The sequence below is a fragment of the Crocodylus siamensis genome, chromosome 8 (assembly GCF_052110815.1).
Source record: "Crocodylus siamensis isolate JL-2025a chromosome 8, ASM5211081v1, whole genome shotgun sequence".
Classification (NCBI taxonomy): Eukaryota; Metazoa; Chordata; order Crocodylia; family Crocodylidae; genus Crocodylus; species Crocodylus siamensis.
This window is the reverse complement of record NC_143402.1, coordinates 17,116,078-17,134,047: the sequence shown is the minus strand read 5'-3', so window position 1 is coordinate 17,134,047 and position 17,970 is coordinate 17,116,078. Positions and strand designations below refer to the sequence as shown.

The 17,970-nt window shown below is 43.5% G+C and overlaps 1 protein-coding gene across 2 annotated transcripts in view; it reads left to right on the top strand.

The window, feature by feature from the left end:
* The window catches only part of AMOT (angiomotin), a 77,947-nt gene that overhangs the window by 25,794 nt on the left and 34,183 nt on the right, over positions 1 to 17,970 (top strand). For both annotated transcript variants that reach the window (XM_090060081.1, XM_090060080.1), the window contains exons 2-4: positions 7,987 to 8,147; positions 9,183 to 10,101; positions 17,170 to 17,623. In XM_090060081.1, the coding sequence (XP_089916207.1) occupies positions 9,230 to 10,101; positions 17,170 to 17,623 (1,326 nt within the window). In that variant the 5' untranslated portion in view covers positions 7,987 to 8,147; positions 9,183 to 9,229. The remainder of the gene's footprint in view (positions 1 to 7,986; positions 8,148 to 9,182; positions 10,102 to 17,169; positions 17,624 to 17,970) is intronic.

Here is a 17,970-nt window from a genome sequence, read left to right as displayed (position 1 = left end):
AGCTCTCATGGTAGGAGCACATCTCAGCCTGTCTTTGTGACCACTCAGGGCATTTTTGCAGAGGCCCCCTTTTCCTGCTGCCCATAATGTTCAGAAAATCTCTTTCTGCCTTCTCCTGCCACCAGTTTCCTAGGATCTCTTCCTGCTCTCAGTGTGCAGAATATATCAGGCTCATGTGTTTTGTGTGGTCGGTAATACTGAGAAACATCCCACCTTTCCACAAGACGTTGCTGCTTACTATTGTGTCTGCTAAAGTACACCCTTTTAATGGGCTACAGCTTCTCAGCATAAAGTTAAAAACCTCTTTCTTGTGTCCTGGTCCCCAAGTAAAAAAAACTTGATAATCCAGGAAAGCAGATAATAAGCTGAATCACCACTCCATTTATATCTGTGGCGGTCTGGGTGATAAGTTTGTGGAAATGAGTTGTATGATGTGGTTGCTTGTGACAGTCAGGGCCTGGACTTGATAACCCAAGGAGATCCTTTCCAGACTTTCATCCTAAGCTTTCCCTTTTCTCATGCTAGCAGATAGGCTCAAATGCCCTGCCACCATGGACCTTTGCAGGCTATTTCAAATTAATGGTGAATCCTCTATGGCAATCCGCCAGGCCTTGTTGCACTATGGAGAAATGAAATCTTAGCCCTGGTGTGAAGGGCAAATAAGTTCACATACACAATCACAGGCTCTATGCAGGTGAAGAACCCCATTCATGCAAAGTTTCTATGCAATGCTGAGCATTATGTCATGGGACAACAACAAAACCTCCACTGCAAAAGCCCTGACAGTGGATCTACCAACACCAAACCAGTTAGCTCCCAACTGGTAACAAGTAGAGTGCTGAACTTCCAGATGGTGAGGGAAGCTTTTCCACAATGACAGGAGCTCTTGGGCTGTTGTTTTGCATCTGCAGCTCTGGTGGCCTTTGATATCCTGATGTTCAGCCATCACTCCTGGTCATCCCAGTGCTGACTAATTTCTCTCCCTTCAAGTCACTACTGCCTGACCAAGCTCAGAAGTGGTGCTTTACTCAGCAGAGGTGCCCAGATAAATGCCTTGCTGAAGGACCTGTTTGATTACATCCTCCTGCTCCTCCTTCTCCATTAGCCATATCTCAGTGGCATCAACTGCCTTACCAAAATCACAAAGCCCAACCCATCTGCTGCCTTGACTTCAAAGGCCTGTGTTTCATCCTGTTTGTACAAATAATTGCCATGAAGGCCATGCTCAGCCTGCAGCCGGACAGGAGCATGGAAATGGCGCTGACAAAATTAACGCGCTAGCAGGAGAGGAATCACAGAAGTACCAGAAATCATGATAGTTTTTAGTAGGCAGCCCATAACGTACTGGGAGAAAAGTCAGAGATCATAGAGCTGCATGACAGCATGTTGCCCCATGGGATGTCTGCGCAGAATGCCAAGTAGCTAATTTGTACCAAGCACAGAGTTGCGTGGATTCAGTGCTTAACGCTAATACACGACTTTAAAGCAGAACAACAGAGGTGCAGATGCCGTTGTTTCTATTATAATTCGGTTACTGTATCTCTGAGTGAAAAATCAGCTTGAGGTAGCATCTCCATGTAGATAAGGACTAAGTTACTGGTTCAAACTAGAAATCAGATATGAAAGGATTTACAATGATTAAAAACTTGGTCTACTTACACAAGTGCAATGTGTGTGTGCGCGCACCTGTGAATTCCTGGCTCCTTGACCAAAGTCATCTGCCTGACACTTGAACACTAAGCTCATGACACTCATTAGCACAAAAACAGGATGATGCACAGGCATATGGAGTAATGCAGGCAGACAAATTTGCTATAGTGGAAAATCCTACTAGTAAACAAAGTCCTTTGGCTCTTAGCAGGTCCCAGAGCTATACCTGGAGATCTGGAATAGGTTTTTTTTCTTTTCTTTTTTTTTTTTTTAAGATCAGCCTTACAGATCATCATTTGAACAGAGGATGCACATTGGTATGACAAAATGGGCTTGTTGGTGACCTAGGGCTGTCCCTGTGCTACCATAGTAGAGCAGTCCCACTCATTGAGTTGTACGTAGTCTCTCAGAAAGGTCCATTTACAGTCCATTATGATGATGAATCATTTAGAAGTTGTCAGCATTTACCCATTAGTTGGTCAAATATGTATTTGCTCAGTTTCTTTCTAAAAATAGCTCTCTCTAAAATTAAGATCCGGATTCCAAAACCTTCCTCCCAATAATGAATCCCGTAATTCTAGGCATGATCAGTTCCAGCAGAATTATTTGTAGAACAGGGAGCTTTTCAGTAGGTACAAGGGCTGCTAAAATCAGGATGTAAGCAAACTTAATGCTGTGACATATTGGGAAAAGCAGGGAATTCTGTGCTCACATTAGGATTTAGTAGTTTTCTTCCCTTTCCTCTGCCAGTTTATGTTAAGTTAGGTCCATTGTAACATTCAGAGTTAAGTATCAGGAAAAACTACACAAGAATAACAGTCTGCCTGGGGAACATATGCTGATTGTCTCTGTTTTAAGCTTTTGGGGTTGATGTTTGTTTTGTTTTTTTTTAAATGTAGAAGCTGATTCTGATGTTTTCTTCTTAAACAATTTAACGTTTTGATCCGATTGGTAGGGCCGAATGATCTGCCGTAAGCATTTTGTTCCCTCTTGATAATGCAGATGAAACTGGTTCATGCGTTTGAAGACTGCAGTTTAACTTCACATGGTTTTCATTATCTGAGGGCCTTGAGGAGAGGTCTGGACTAAATCAGCAAAGGAATGAAGAAACCACACAATGCAGCAAAAATGATGCTGCTGCATGCTTGGGATACTTGTGGGACGGGGCTCCTGACGACAGAAACGGAGCACAGCCTGAGTTCAAGGAGTAGAGTGCTCTGAACGCGCAAGCTAAAATGTTGAATTAAAAGTGCGGTTTGGGTTTGACAATAATTCACAAAGTTCCTCTGAATAACCTAGTGAAGATAGTTACAAAAAAGCCAGTGATGTTCAAGGTGGGTGGATTTGGCTTAGCATGCATCGGGGACCAGATTTACCTGTGACTTAATGTGATGCAAGCCTGGTTCTATATTCAAAAACTTGCATCAGTATAACTAAATCCATGCAGGGTTGATCTAGTTGTACTGTGTCAACACTTTAAAGTGAAATCCAGTCCCTAGACAAAACTCCATTAACTTTGGTGGAACCACAGTGCATGGGCAGAAATGACTGTGTCTGCTGCTTAAACTGTAGGCTCCTCTGCACACTGTAGTAGCCGTGTAACAGATCCCAGCCACACTAGCAGTTTGGAACGTGAACAAAAGACTGTCGCATGCAGTGGAGAAAGCAGGATTACTTTAAATGAGCAGGTCTTGCAGTTTGACCAGGATGTCAGGCGATTTGACCAGGATGTCAGGAATAATGCCCTTGACCCTTCCCAGCAGTACTATTGAGTCTGGCTTTCCTACGCTTCTAGGGAACGTTTAAATCCTGTAGCAGTTCTCTCCTGAAATACTGCAACTCAGATTCACAAAACATTTCAACTGACATGTAGATTTGTGGACGTTTCCTGCTTCCTTTTTTTTTTTTTCTTAAACTGTAAAATCTAACTTATGTTGGGCTAAAGTTACTTGCCAGTGTCCTTCCAGTAAGGAAATTGGTACTGAAGAGTGCAAAGTGAGAACAGGGAAGGTGTTTTCACTTCGTCCTCAGCTGTGTTACTCAGGAGGCTTTTACTCTCTTTGATGCTGTGACTCCTCTTTCCTAGGCTGGTACAAGTTGGGTTTTCTCAACTCTCAGCTAAACCTGCTGAGCCTTTATGGCCTTCTGACCCACTTCCAGTAAGCTGATCACTGATCCGATGAACTGATTCTTGCTGAAACTGGACTCTAGATTTGTCTAGTCAGTCATCTGAATGATTATCAGTCTACCTAGGGTGCTGAAGCCAATTGCGGTAGTGCCTGATGATCTAATGTTAAGAGCATGTATAATACTTGGACTACTCTGGATGGCATTGTTCTTTGTTTTTAGTTGAAAGGAGGAAGTTTTTCTCTTTTGTGCAGTGACTTTGTCCCTCTGGTATGAAAATGAGTAATGCTGACATCACTTCATGCACCTGCTGGGTGCCACACCTGCAAGATCATTTGAGACAGTCAGCAGACGCGGGCAGCTGGGAAAGGGAAGGTTGAATTGGAGCTAGGACAGTGCGTGAACTTAGGCAATACATGTGCGCTGATGGTATGTACCTTTTGGTTTTCAAACCTGACATCCATTTGGGGGAAGTTTTGCTCACTAAAAGAATACCAGATTTCTGGGGATTGTGGGTGCATAGCCCTGAGGTTTTTCACTGGAGTAAACTTTTATTCATAAGGGTAACCCTTACAACAGTGTTTTATCTTTTTGGAAAGGGCTAAAATATAGTTAAGAGTGTTTAGTTATAACCTGCATTATTCATTACATAACTTCATGGTCCTTGTCTTAGGAACTTGACATTTCTAGGCTCTTCAAAGTATGTACATACGCACATGGACTTTATCCTACCTCCCCTTGTCTCATCTATGTGGCAAACTGGGAAGCTTGTCTTTTTACTGGTAGGTGACTTGGAATGCAAGCTGTTAGCTGTGCTGTTACCTCGCTCTTGTTGTATGCCTTCACCCCTTTATCACAGTATCCAAGTACTTCTTGAGATATCGCTTAATTTCTGCTGCAGTTCAAGACTGTCACTTTCTCACTGAGCATCTCCGCACTATTCCTCTGCAGCCAGCCAGAGCCAGCAAGACCGTATCTTCAGCAAAGCAGAATATGGTATCGGCCAGAAAAGCCTTTAGGCCACTTGTGAATCCCACCCTTTGAAGAGGCTGAAAGTATTTTGCTTATGAGCTCAAGCCCATAAAGTCTTTGGATTGTAATTTTATTTGAATGGATGATTTTGTATTGAGCATTACAATTGCATGTGCTTAAGTGAATGTCAGCCCTTCTGAAGAGGTGAACCTGTTCTCATCTCATCTGATGCATTAGTTAATTAGCTTCTTGGCCAAACGGTAATTCAGGGCAAGTATGTACAGGCAGCATTTACAGGGAATCTTACATTCCACTTAATTTCGTAAGCAGAAGAGAGATGCTTTCCTTCACCTGTGAGGCCATTATTGCTCCATGCAACTTAATTTAGTTATAGTATTAAAGCGACTTATCAAGAGTGGTGAGCATTTTACTTGTCTAAGCTTGCTTATTTTTTTAATTCAAGATGATGCGTGTGATGCATGAAACATGGGGCTTTGTTCTGACAGCTGAGCCATGTAACCATTTAAAATTCTTCATTAAATCTCTGGCAATTTGACTGGGTGAGTGACAGGTGTCTTATGGCATAACTATAGGGCATTTAAAGTAGGCGCCTCTGCTTTTACATGTCTACAAAACGACATGCAAACGTGAGTCTTGTCTTCAGTGACCCAATAGGACTCATAGTGATTCTTCCGCTACTAAATACCACGAAGAAAGGCCACAGCATGGAGAAATGTTAATGTTCATAGAACAATGCTTTCATGGGTGCTAGAAACACACGGTGAGAAGCCTGCTAAAAACAGCCAGCATAGATTCAACCCGCAGAATTCGCAATTCTGGCTCCTCGCAACAGAATTGTGCTCTGGAATTGAAATGTTCATTTTATAACCCGTGTTTCTGACCTTTGTGGAGAAAGCATGAACCACGTGGAAACCAGCATTGTCTTGCAGAGTTTGGCAGACTGAAAAATAAATGTGAAATGTCCCTTGAAATTTAATGGGTTAAGCCCGGTGCCTGTAGATACCCGTTTAAAAGTGTCAGCACAAACTACTTTATAGCATAAGTTAGGAAATGTTATGCTCCAGCCTCCTCAGATACCAGCTGACAAAACTGCCAGTTTCACCTTGACAGTGTTTTCAGGGTGCTTCAGGTAGTTTTGATGCAAAAATCTTTGACACGATGAGAGAGACCAGAATAAATAGAAGGTAGAATCTAAAATAAACACCACCTGGGCTGCAGTACCGTTTCAGTTATTTGAATGTTTGATTGTCTAAAATATTCAGCTAAATGGATCTGCCATAACATTTCTAGCTGACTCACAAGAACAGAATCCAGAAATCTTGTTGCAGCAGTTGCACAAGGTTTTGTTTGGCAATAATAAAAGTGGATAAGGTGGAGCTAACGAAGTGGGCTTATCACATGGCTAATAGCTAGAGTTTAGAGTGAACACTGGCCAGAGATCTCCCCATAGTGTGACTGGCTTCATCTTCTGTTCCAGATTTTCAGGTATGGTTTGCAAATTGGTCCCAAAGTACTGAGGGAATAGTTGAGCGGTCCTTAATCAAAGCTGGTAATCTTTTGGATTTCAGCGTGACCTTGCTTGTTCCACTGGGCCAGTGCAAGAAGCTTGCATAGTCTTGATGTAAAAGCATGTGTGTCTGTGTGTGAAATGACTGCACAGAACTTTATACCATTTCCTGCCTAATAGGAGGGAGTTAGATGCACACAAATTGAAATGCTCTGTTGAGAAAAATCTTTTAAATTGGGAAGCAAGATCTGTGGACTTTTCCTTCAAAGTGGATTGTATCTTCCTATTAAAACAAACAAAAACTACATGTGGCCAGTAAAGACAAAAAGGAATAGTTGGGTGGAAAGCAGCATCATATTACAGGATAAAAGCCTTTTTACACTCTCATAAAAAAGGTTGCTTAGGGCAGCTTTGTTTAAAAAAAAAAAAAAAAAAGATTAGATGATGATATTGGTATAAATGGGACTAAGAATCCTTGAACTTAGGTTGTGCAATACTGAAAAAGAGGCTAGAAATGGCCCTTGTTATCTGCTATCTTAATGCCTGGTTTAAAGGATCTCTTGCTGCATATTTGTTGGCAGCTGTTTTCAATATACCCTTCTCAAACTAAGTCACTAGTTAAGAATTTGACATTAGGTGTTTGTTCCTAGCCACCATCTTGCAAGTGCTGTACTGTACTGCACAACACAGCCTTGTTCCACAGTTAGATATTGTTCCTGTGCCTTGAAATTGCTACAGACACTCCAGAGTATTTAACTTACAGATCTAGTAAATTTTTTGTTGGGTGTGAACATAATAGGATGGACACAAAGTATCCATGTCAGGATTTTTTCACGGCATCTGTACATTTATTTTTTGCAGCATTCCAGGAATTGCACTTTTCCCATTCTCCTTGCTTTGTTTTACTTTGTGTATAATTGTCTGCTCTTAAAATACGTACAGGCTCTGAATACAAATGTGGTGACACCCACACCATGTATTGATTTATCATAATGTATGATTTTTGATCTTTTTATTATCCTCTCATTTCAAAATTATTTGAAATATTGTATATCTCTGTCATGATTTCCCTCCTAGAAGGGAAGAAATAATACAGGGGTATAAGAAGAGGTTTGGGAGTTATGTCTAGGTTGTCCTATACTTCTGTGGAGCCTATAGCAAGTGTTCCTCATTTTCTCAGGTCTGTAGAATAGAGATAATGCTCTCCTGCTTGCTTCACAGAGACCTCCCGAGTCTTAGTTCATTTATGTATGAAATGCTTTGAGTTCCTGTGACAAAAGTTGTTATATCCATTGGAGACATTATATAGTCTGTATTTACATACATATGCAGTACCACTGAGAGGTCCATCTGCCCCGAGCATCATTTTCAGCACTGCAGCTTTCATTCCTGCTCCCCACACCCCAAAGGGAATAACTGGATCTAAAAATCACAGGGAGGGTGTGCGGGGTGCAGGAAGGGAGATGATTCTTCATGTTTTACTCAGACACACAAATGAGGCATTTGATCTCAAGACAAAAATCATGATCAAGCCGCAGCAGTTGGCATTGTTGAGCAGTGGGATTGCCTCACCTTAAAGGGACCAAAACTATTGGGTTTGGGAAGAATGGGGAATGCATGAAGGTTTGACAAGCACGGTTGACCAAGCTTGGTAGTTTTGGGCGTCCTAACTGGTGGCTAAAGTTAATTTAGGTTTTTTTTCTCCTTAGAATTTTGTTGGGAGTGGAGAGAGCATCAAGTGATCCAAATTACTGAAGGGACAGAGGCCGTTTCTGAGTGGTGACTTTGGACCTGCAGAAGAAGGCCAAGGGTCCTCCTATGTACTGGAAGTGCTCCTTCTGACTGAGGGACTCTCAGTAAAAGGAAATAGGTATGTAGCCACTTCACACTTGATTAAAAACGGGTAGCATTACAGTGCGTGTGTCAGTGCCACAGTGTTGAGGTCATGAGGAAGCTTTATGGAATAAGAAATATTTAAATGTGCTCTGTGTTATATTTTGGAGAAGAACATTTTCTCTTGACAGCATAAGCACAGGCGGTAGTTCGCAACCGATATATCTACTCTAAAAACTGTCATGAGAGAGATGTGGAAGCAAGGTGGTTTTGTAGCTAAGGCACAAAAAGAAGATTTCATGCAATTCAGAAGACCTGGATTTTAATCCCTGGACCAGGACAAGTCGCTTTTACTCAGACTTTTGAAAGAGACCATAGATTTTTGGAGCATCAGTTCTTATGCATCCAAATGAAGAGCTCTATTGGACCTTATTTTCAGAAGTGCTGAAAACCCATAACTCCTAATGCCGTGGGAGTCTGAATCTGTAAGGTTATTGATCACTGAGCCCTTCTGATCTGTGCCCATGCTTGACATTTGTTTTTATAGATTTTTTTTTTAAAATTACATTTGTATCTTTTTGGGCTTTCAAATCTAAACTCAGCCTAAGAATTTAATTTTTGTGTGCCTCAGTCTGACAGTTCCTTCTCTCTTGCAGTTGCTTGCGGGGAAGCTGGTGTTATTTAGACATCACAGTTTAAACAGAATTCATGGAGTTCTCCCTTACCCTTGTCTACATGGCAGTATTGTGAACCATTAGTTCTCAGTTGGGGGTAATGTGTGTAGTGTAGATGTGGCTCAGTCATTTTACAGGTCTTTGAGCCGGCAAGAAATTGGCTGTCTAGCACATAGCTCTACAGCTTGTAGTTAATAAGTTTTGAAATTACATCACTTCCACAGGCTTTGCTACCTTAGCAGGCAGGTCCTTTCCACATCTAACAGCTGTAATGACCCTTATTATTATGAAAACCTTTTCTAATCTAACCTGCATTTTTCTAGAATTTCAAGCCATTGCTCCTAAATGGCCCTTGCTTGATCCACTCAAGAGCTAATAACCATGTCTCCTCTGCTTAGGTCAAGGGCAGCTTTTGCATTCCACTCAAAAGGCACCACAATTTGAGATGAGGAATTCAGAAGAGCAAACAGCTACGACAGTTTTACAGCGTCTGCTGCAGGAGCAGCTCAGATACGGAAACCCAAATGACAACCGTAACCTTCTTGCCTTACATCAACAAGCCACAGGAAATGCACCCCCTTTCAACAGCAGTGGGAGTCCAGTGTCTCAGAATGACGGGCTGAGCTCCCAGGACCATCAGCTTGTGACTCATGCTGCCCGACAAGAGCCCCAGGGCCAGGAGATTCAGGTGGACAACAGCATCATGGAGAAGCAGCTCTCTCCAAGACTTCAGAACAGTGAAGACCTCCCTACGTATGAGGAAGCCAAAGTCCAGTCGCAGTATTTCAGGGGCCAGCAGCATGCCAGTGTTGGGGCAGCATTTTATGTAACAGGGGTAACCAATCAAAAGATGAGGACTGAAGGGCGGCCCACAGTTCAGCGAGTGAGCCCTGGGAAGGTCCATCAGGATGAAGGACTCAAGGACCTCAAGCAAGGGCATGTTCGCTCACTGAGTGAAAGGCTGATGCAGCTGTCTTTGGCCACCAGTGGTGTCAAGGCCCACGCACCTGTCACAAGTGCTCCTCTGTCTCCGCTCTCTTCTCTTTCTTCTCAGCAGCAAAATGACCCATACAAGAACTCCAATTCCAATGATTTCTACAAAAACTCAGTGCAGACGCCTCCCCAGCCAAACATGAAAGGCATGGAGCACAGGGGGCCTCCACCAGAGTACCCATATAAAAGTATGTCCACCCCACCCATGAACTGCAAACCTCAGGACCCTGGGCATTTCTATGGTGATCATCGTATGAGCCAGCAGGGGAGATCTGATGGGCCTATGATGAGATATCAGCATCCTCCTGAGTATGGCTCTATCAGGTAAGCAGACTCTTAACTGCTTTTCTAGGCTGGCGGCTTTTAGCTTTGTAACAAGCAAAGCACGGTCTGTTTTTCCCCCTCATAACAGGTTGCCTTTAAACAAGGATCCTTTCTCTGTTGTTAGCCTGTATCTGTGGTGTGGTAAGATCATGATTTGCTTTCTGAAGGAGCCAGTTTTCTAGTTATATTGCTGATTGCGGTTTCATTTTACAACAGGGTGCAAAGCTGGGCTCTACGGTTCCTGGATCATGCAAGGGCCCTGCTAAAAGGCCAGGGCTGTAGCATGATTCACTGTTCAAACTTGCAGTCCCTTATTGCAAGAGTAAGCCAGGCTTTAATCAACATCTTCCAGGACAATAGATGTTCAGGGTGTGGCCCATTGCCCAAGTATTTTTATATCAGATAACTTTGGAAAGGGGAAAGTGATTGCAGACAAGAACGATAAGTTTACCTGAGTTTCCAGCCTTCATATATCGAGGCAACGGTGGGGGTGGAGAATGGGGTGCTGTTTGTTCACTGCTTGTTTAGCAGTCGCTTTCTCTGCATTAATTGACATTCCAGTCTGCTCTGGTTTGCTCTAAACTGGATCCTGTTTGGGCCAACACTGACATCCTGGTGGGTGGAGCAAATCAAGTTTAATAAACCAGAATGAGAACTTTGCTTTAACCTACGTTGTCCTTTGTCTTACTCTATGTTCAGATCCAGCCAGTGGTCGAGCATTTTCTCTTAAGAGGGAATTCAACTTGAAATGTTCCAATCTAGTGGATATCCGCCCACCAATTCCTGCCTTTTTGCTTGAAAGATGATGTAAAGCAGAAAGGGGATGGTGGGGGGCAGGATGATGCGTGTGTGTGCGCACGCGTGTGTGTGTGTGTGTATACAGAAGGAAGAGACTGGCCAATATTCTTGCAATGGATTCAGACCTTTAGAGAATCTGAATCTTTTCGGGACCTTTCCAGCCCTATAGGGAGCTATTTTCAGACTTTGTTCACCATTGTTCATGATCTGAAATGACTTCAGTAGCATACAAGCCTGGTGAAAAGGCCCTTTGATCTGGCTAAGTAAATAAGAAAGAGGCCAGGAAAGGGGGAAGTAGGTTTTTTTTCCCCTCATTTTATTTTATTTTTTTGGCTACTGACTTTAGAAACTTGTTGCAAATAGCTTGCAAAATCCACAGGCAAGATGAGGCCTCAACTCTGTGCAAACAGGAAAGGGCAACGAGATTCTTAATGATTATCTCTCAGTGGGAATATACAATGTTACCAGTATCAGAGCCTGCCTGCTTGCTGTGTTGAGAGAGGTATTTGAAAGCATGCCAACAGCCAGCTTCTCGGTATGGGATGATTTTTTTTGTCTGTACTGGATGGATCTCAGCCACTAGAGGAGATTCAGAGGGGAGGAGGATGGAGGTTCAGTTGGCAAGTTTTCCAGTACAACAAAACAAGGAAAATGTGTGTCTCCAAACATGTATTGGGAATCTAGTGAGGTTACTTTTTAATCAGAGGAGCTGTGCAGAGAAGAGAGTTCCTTTGCACTGCTGAAACGGTGGAACAAATAAGACTAAACTTTTAGCTGCTAAACCATAAATTATGGAGCCCCCCCCCTTTAAACAAACTGTCATTAAAACAGTAAGCCTTCTGTGCAATTAAACATACTACTGCAGAATGGACTGGGCATTTGAAAAGTGCACATCTTTTAAAATGGGAATGCTTTCTGGATGCCAAGCAGGGGCAATGGATGGCTCTGCAGCCTCATTCTGGAATTACACGAGTGTTTGTTTTTTGTCTTTTTTTTCTATTAATACGGTTTTCCATGCAGTGGTATATGCATCTGTCAGGGTTGGTTGGGGGTGGGAGGGGTGGGAAGAGGGAAAGAGAGATTGCCTGCCTTACTATATGTAAAGGAAACAAAGACCCTTTTTTCTGTTGTTAAAAACTCCACCCACTTCAGAGGGTTTTTTCCCCTCATTGTTCAGTGGAATCTGAGGGTGACCTAACAATGCGGTCAGATGAAAACTTGTTGAGCAAGATAAACATTAGGGAATTCACAGCACTCTCACGATTCGCTCTTTGAGTCTGGGAAAGGACTGGCTTGCATGGTGAGTTCCAACCAGTCTGCAAACAGTTTTGCCTCACCTGCTTTTGGGTGGCGTGAGTGTGGCAACGTGTATACGTTGCTAACGGTGTTGCTTGAAAGTAAATATTGGACGAGCCAAGAACCCAGACTGACATTCCCAGGCTGTTTGGAAGTTGTAAGACTTCAGTAAGGGCAAAGTGAACCCCAAACTCGGCAAGCCTTGTTTTCTCTTTAGTATCTCTGTTGCACTTTGGTGTTTGTAGTAAAATATTTGAGCTTCAGGTGCCGTCAACAGGGCCCTTGCTGTGGGGATTAATCCCATGGACTTTGGTGGGACTGTTTTTTGTGAAGGGATTAGTAGAGAATTGGTCCCATAATTAGCATAGCTTCTGTACACTGCATTTGCCTCTCCTGCTTGTGCTGTATCAAAAGCAGATGATAATCAGGTGTGACTAGGAAGTAGAACATAAATGCTTTGGTTAGGTTTCAGCTATTTGATCATGTGAAGCCTGCTCATTTTTTGTGGTTAGTGGTTTCCAAGTCTGGGAAGGGAGGGCTGTGGGAGAAGGGAAGAACGATACTGCTCCAACTTGACATAGGCAAGAGAGGCGGGAAAGGACAAGCTGAAACGGACATGGCTTAAAATATACAGGTAACCCCCGCTTAATGCTGTTTCACTTAGCGCTATAACGCTCTTTCGAAGTTGATACCTGATTTCACTTAGCGCTCAGTGAGTTTTGTTATCACGCTCGCGGTCACCATCTTGGGTCATTACAAACAATTGCAGTCGCCATCTTGGGTCATCAGTAACTTTCGTTTTCGCTTAACACTTGTTTCACTTAACGCTTGGTTTTTCAGGAACCAATTAAGAGCGCTAAGCGGGGGTTGCCTGCACTCCCAGTTCCATGGATTTCTGCATGGCTCGATGTATGCAGTGCATGCAGCAGACAGGCCTTTGTTTGCTTGGTGTTCCTATTCCTGCCCAGTATATCAGACTTCTGTGCCCTCATGGCTGCAATATTACACGACCATTTTAGTGGCAAGAGTGCTGACCCAAAGTGCCCAGTCTGCACCATCCTATATGATGTGCCAGGGAATGGAGGGAAGGAGAAGTTCTTTCAAGATATGGTCTTGGGAGCAACAACGCCTTGAAGGTTGGCCTTCATGTTTAGAATCTCTTCTAGGAATTCTTTCACTCTTTTTTTTCCCCTGCACATAGAGCTTCTCATGTCTCCATCCTGGACAAATGTACCACTCAATTATATGCTGAGTTTACATTCAATAGGAATTATATATATATTATTTTACATAGATTGTGAGCTCCTTTTTGAATGTTTGGATTGCACCTAGAACATAGTGGGTGGTTGTGTGAAGCAATGCTCGTCTTATTACTATAATAATTATGTAATGATTATAATAATCTTTTATAATAACTAGTTTTAACACTGCAAAGCTATGTGGATAGCTGTAGTCTTTTATACAGGGATGTTTCTCTTGAATGCTATTAATAAAAGTATGGATGGCTCTGAAATGTCAAACAACAATTTGGGCTTCAAAAACAACAAGAATTCAGCTTTAAAAATTGTGAAATTTACATTGTGAAACCTCATCCATTGAGTTCCATGGTGTTTCTTTTCTGGTTTCTAAGCCTCTAGAGTTCACTCAGGTCAGATTCTCAAGTTTGTTTCCATAATTAGAAGGAATAGGAGACTTGCATCCTTTTTTAAAAGTGGAACTGTGATTCCCACATAATCTGAGGAATCCAAGAACTGGAGTCCAAGGAAAACACCAAATGTTGTAAGGTAAAATTGTGAGACTTGGCAACACTGAATACCACTTTGAACTTGTATATGGTGTGTTCCATATAGAGGTTTCAAAGCTCCAGTAAGGTTTGGAAATGTTATGGCTGGCTGTCACAGATTATGATGAAAGTATTTCAAGACAGGTGTATTCCACCCCTTTATTTGACAAATGGTATCCAAGGCACTTAGAATTAGGGACTCGTCTGAAGTCATTCATCTAGCCTGCATCAGAGCAGGTAATACAACCAAACGTGTCCAACTTCCAGGTCATGGGTTGAACGCACAAGACCAGAATGATTTTAAAAGGTTATTTATACTCATTGTGAAGACCTGCGCAGCAACTTGTCGTCATTTGGGAACTCGCCTGCTTTCAGTGCTTGTTTTGCCTGCCCTCAGGCTTCAGGTCATGGGAGGTAATGGTAATACTCCTCCCGAACTTTACTCCCCCCTGCAAAGTAACGAGAGGCTTCTAATCAAATACATGGCACTGAAATTGTAAACAGAGTTGACATTTCCATGACCTCTGTTAGGCTTGCAGCGCTAACCAGTCCCAAGGCTGAAACGCAGGCAGGTGGCGTGTGGCAGTTACGGTCGGGGCTGCCGGCTGTCTGCAGACTCGGGCAGACGGTGCTGCGTCCATTCACAGCTGGAAGGCTTTCCTCGTAAGCATGAGGGCTGCTCCCTCTGTCAGTCAGCATAGGTGGGTTGCACAGCACCGTTCCTCTGGAAAGCACCGTGACATCACACAGAAGAGTATGATGTCACCTGGGGACTAAGGTCCAGGAACCAGTGAAGTCTAAAGCGGCAAAATTAGATCTTTATGTGCCGTAGCAGCTTCATAAACATAGCTGAAAGTTATCTACATCAGCAACATGCTTTTGCTTCTCTTTGGCATATTTTCAGTTTTCTGTGAGGGATCAGGACTCATTTTAAATGACCGCAAGGGGCTGCGTCCTCCTCCTCTTTGTAGTGGATGGAGAACAGGACTGGATGATAGGAAGATCCAGAGTTTCTCTCTTGACCGAACCACTGACTCAGCGAGTGACCTTGAGCAAGCCACTAGCACTCTTTACCTCGGATTTGAAAAGTAGCAAAAAAGAGCCCCCCCCCCAGCAGAGAAACAGCCAGACACTGCATCTGACCTGCACATTCCTGAGGAAATTAATTGCACATCTCCTCTCTCCCACCAACCCCTGAGAACCACATGTGGCATCTGACCTCTCCTGGGGAAACACATTCCTTGCAATAATGTGGCTGGCAACGAGTAAGTACCGTAGTCATCAGAGGGTGGAATAAAAGAGACTGGTACTTTGCTGAAGCGACAGGGAGGTGTCTCTGGCCCCGTGTGTAGGGAACTTGAGAACCAGACTAGTGGATTTCTGACCCAGAGTCCTAGTACTGACATGTAACAAAAGCAGCCAGTCGTGTGTGAGCAAGGATAGAGCGGTAAATGTTTGTCGGGAGAGGCACAGGATGTGTAACCCTGAGACGGTCAGTCCTGTGCAGAGGCCCACAGTGTGTGACCTCTGAAACATGTTGCCAGCAAGATGTGATTAACACAGACGTTTCCTTTTTGGATGAGTACGAAGAGTTGATGCGTTAGTTCATTCAGCACAGCACAGGAAGGCCAATGCTGAGCACTCATGCATCCTCTGATAAGTTTTACGTGTAACCCTTTAGTGTCTAGTCCACAGGAGCGCTGGCTGTGGTCAAGAAGCGTTGGAGCTGGATTGGAGTTTGAGACCAGGCCTGGTGAATTCTGCAGTGCAGCAGGCTCAGGCCGGCTCCAGGGCCTGGCGCGACCATTCCCCTTGAGGTTTCCGATACCTTCAGCAGTGCCGGGCAGCAGCATGACAGGTGTCTTCTGCCTAGCTACACCCGACAGGAGATAGCAAATCCAGTCCAGCTGTGCTTTTGAGCCACAGCAATTAAGGGTTCGGTTACATCAGAAGAATTGGAAGACTGTACAGAATAGTAAATAGACTGCACTTGTGCCAGGGCCAGTGTCTGTATTTAGGAAGAGCCCTGGGTTGTGAATATGTCCTTGGAACTTCACATGTAATTTCAGGAGGACTCTGCGCATATGTGAGGAGGGAATCCTCCTGGTTTTTCCTCACCTTTTATTCCCTCCCACCTATCCAATAACACACATCAATATAACCTTATGGAGATTTTTCCTCCCTGACAGGGCATAGTCCTGAGTGCAGCTGCCAGTGCTTTTCCACATGCCAGTAAGTGAGGACCATGGGAGAACAGAGCTCTGACACTCACTCCTCCATGGGTGAGCGGACAGTAGATCTGCTGGTGATAACAGCACACCGGGAACTGAACCAAGAATCTCCAGAGTTAAAACCCTGACCTGCTGCATCTTGAGTTAGAGTTCTCCAGCTGTTCCCACAGCTGTGGTATCCTCTATGGATTGTGTGCAGAGGTAGATCTGTCAGCACACTCTCACCAGTGAATTACGCTCACATATTAGGGTGTTGGGAGCAATAAAGATGCCCATTATCCAGGGCTGAGAAGACTTCTGGTTCTGTATTCTAATCCTAACTTTTAGGTTGTCTATCACATCCTTTTACCTCTTTCCTTGAGCGAGGCTGATGGTCATTAGTTGGCATTTTGGTACACATCAGCCAACAGCAATAAGTAAGACTTGAGCTTACTCATTTAAATCTCTGTCCTGAATTTCAGAAGGATATTCTTTGTTGGCCGGGCTTTTGCTGTGGAAATAGTGCCCTTAGGTACAGCCTGACCCAGTCCATTCTGAACTGCCCTCAACTTAATTCAATTTACTTACAAAAGCAGGGAAAAGTGAACGTTTAGAAAATAGTTTCTTCTCCTGCAGTTTTACAGATTTGATTTTTAATACATTGCTAGTATATTGTATATTGCAGTCATCCCTCTCCATCAGTGGATGAAATGGGTATCAAGAGTTTCTCTTACTGCCTCTGTATAAAATGTACTTAAGAACCATTAAGTTTAGGTTCTTCTTCTCACAGCTACTTAGTGATTTTTGGAGTTTGTTATGCAAACATTTTAAATAGGAAAAAATGCATGTAAAATCTTGCATGCAGGACATCCTGTCAATAGTCGCTCTATATGTACATGCATTCATCACCTCACTGTACTGTTTGGTTCATATGTAATTCTCTGCTGTGCTTCAGCTGAGCTTGTGCTTACTATTTCACAGGCTAAACCCCGATGTACAGATGCAGTTACAGCAGAGGCCACCTCACCATCACAGCCCAACTTCCTCCTTAACGTCCTTGGGATCTTTGACCTTACTACAGTCTCCACCACCATCCAGACTGTCTCCTTCTCAGCATCAGCAACCCCTTACTTCAAACCAGGGAGACTCAAGCCTTCTACCACGGACCCAGCCACCATTCATGTCAAATCAGGTCCATCAGGGAGATCTTTATCGACTTTGTCAACCTATTCTAGGCCAGCAGCAGCAACAAGGAGATTCCTACTCACTAATGTCAAGAGCTCAGCAGATTCCTTCTCCTTATCAGCAGATGCAAGTGGATCCTTTTGCCATTGTTTCCAGGGCCCAGCAGATGGTGGAGATCCTGTCAGAGGAGAACCGGTCCTTACGGCAGGAGTTGGATGGGTGCTATGAGAAGGTAGCAAGGTTACAGAAGGTAGGTGTTGTATGGCCCTGAAAGTCTTCTCTGCAATTAAAAATCACTCTCCAGCAAATGACTGCAGCTGATTCAAGAGATTAGTTACCTGCTCTAGAGCTCTTCATCCTGTGTCAGTGGTGTCTTCAGCTTCATCCCATGATAGCAGTCTGTTGGCCTGTATTCAATGAGTAAGTGGCCTCAGTTCTACTCTCAAGTAGGCAACTGGCCACATTTCAATAGGCAGCCTCATCAGCTGCCTTAGAGAGGCTAGTGGTTTGGGCAGTTTTCTCAGCTAGAACCAGGACTGCAAGACAGCTGCAGGCTTGATGTTCTTATTATATTTGAAAGGCTTAGATAGTGTGGTC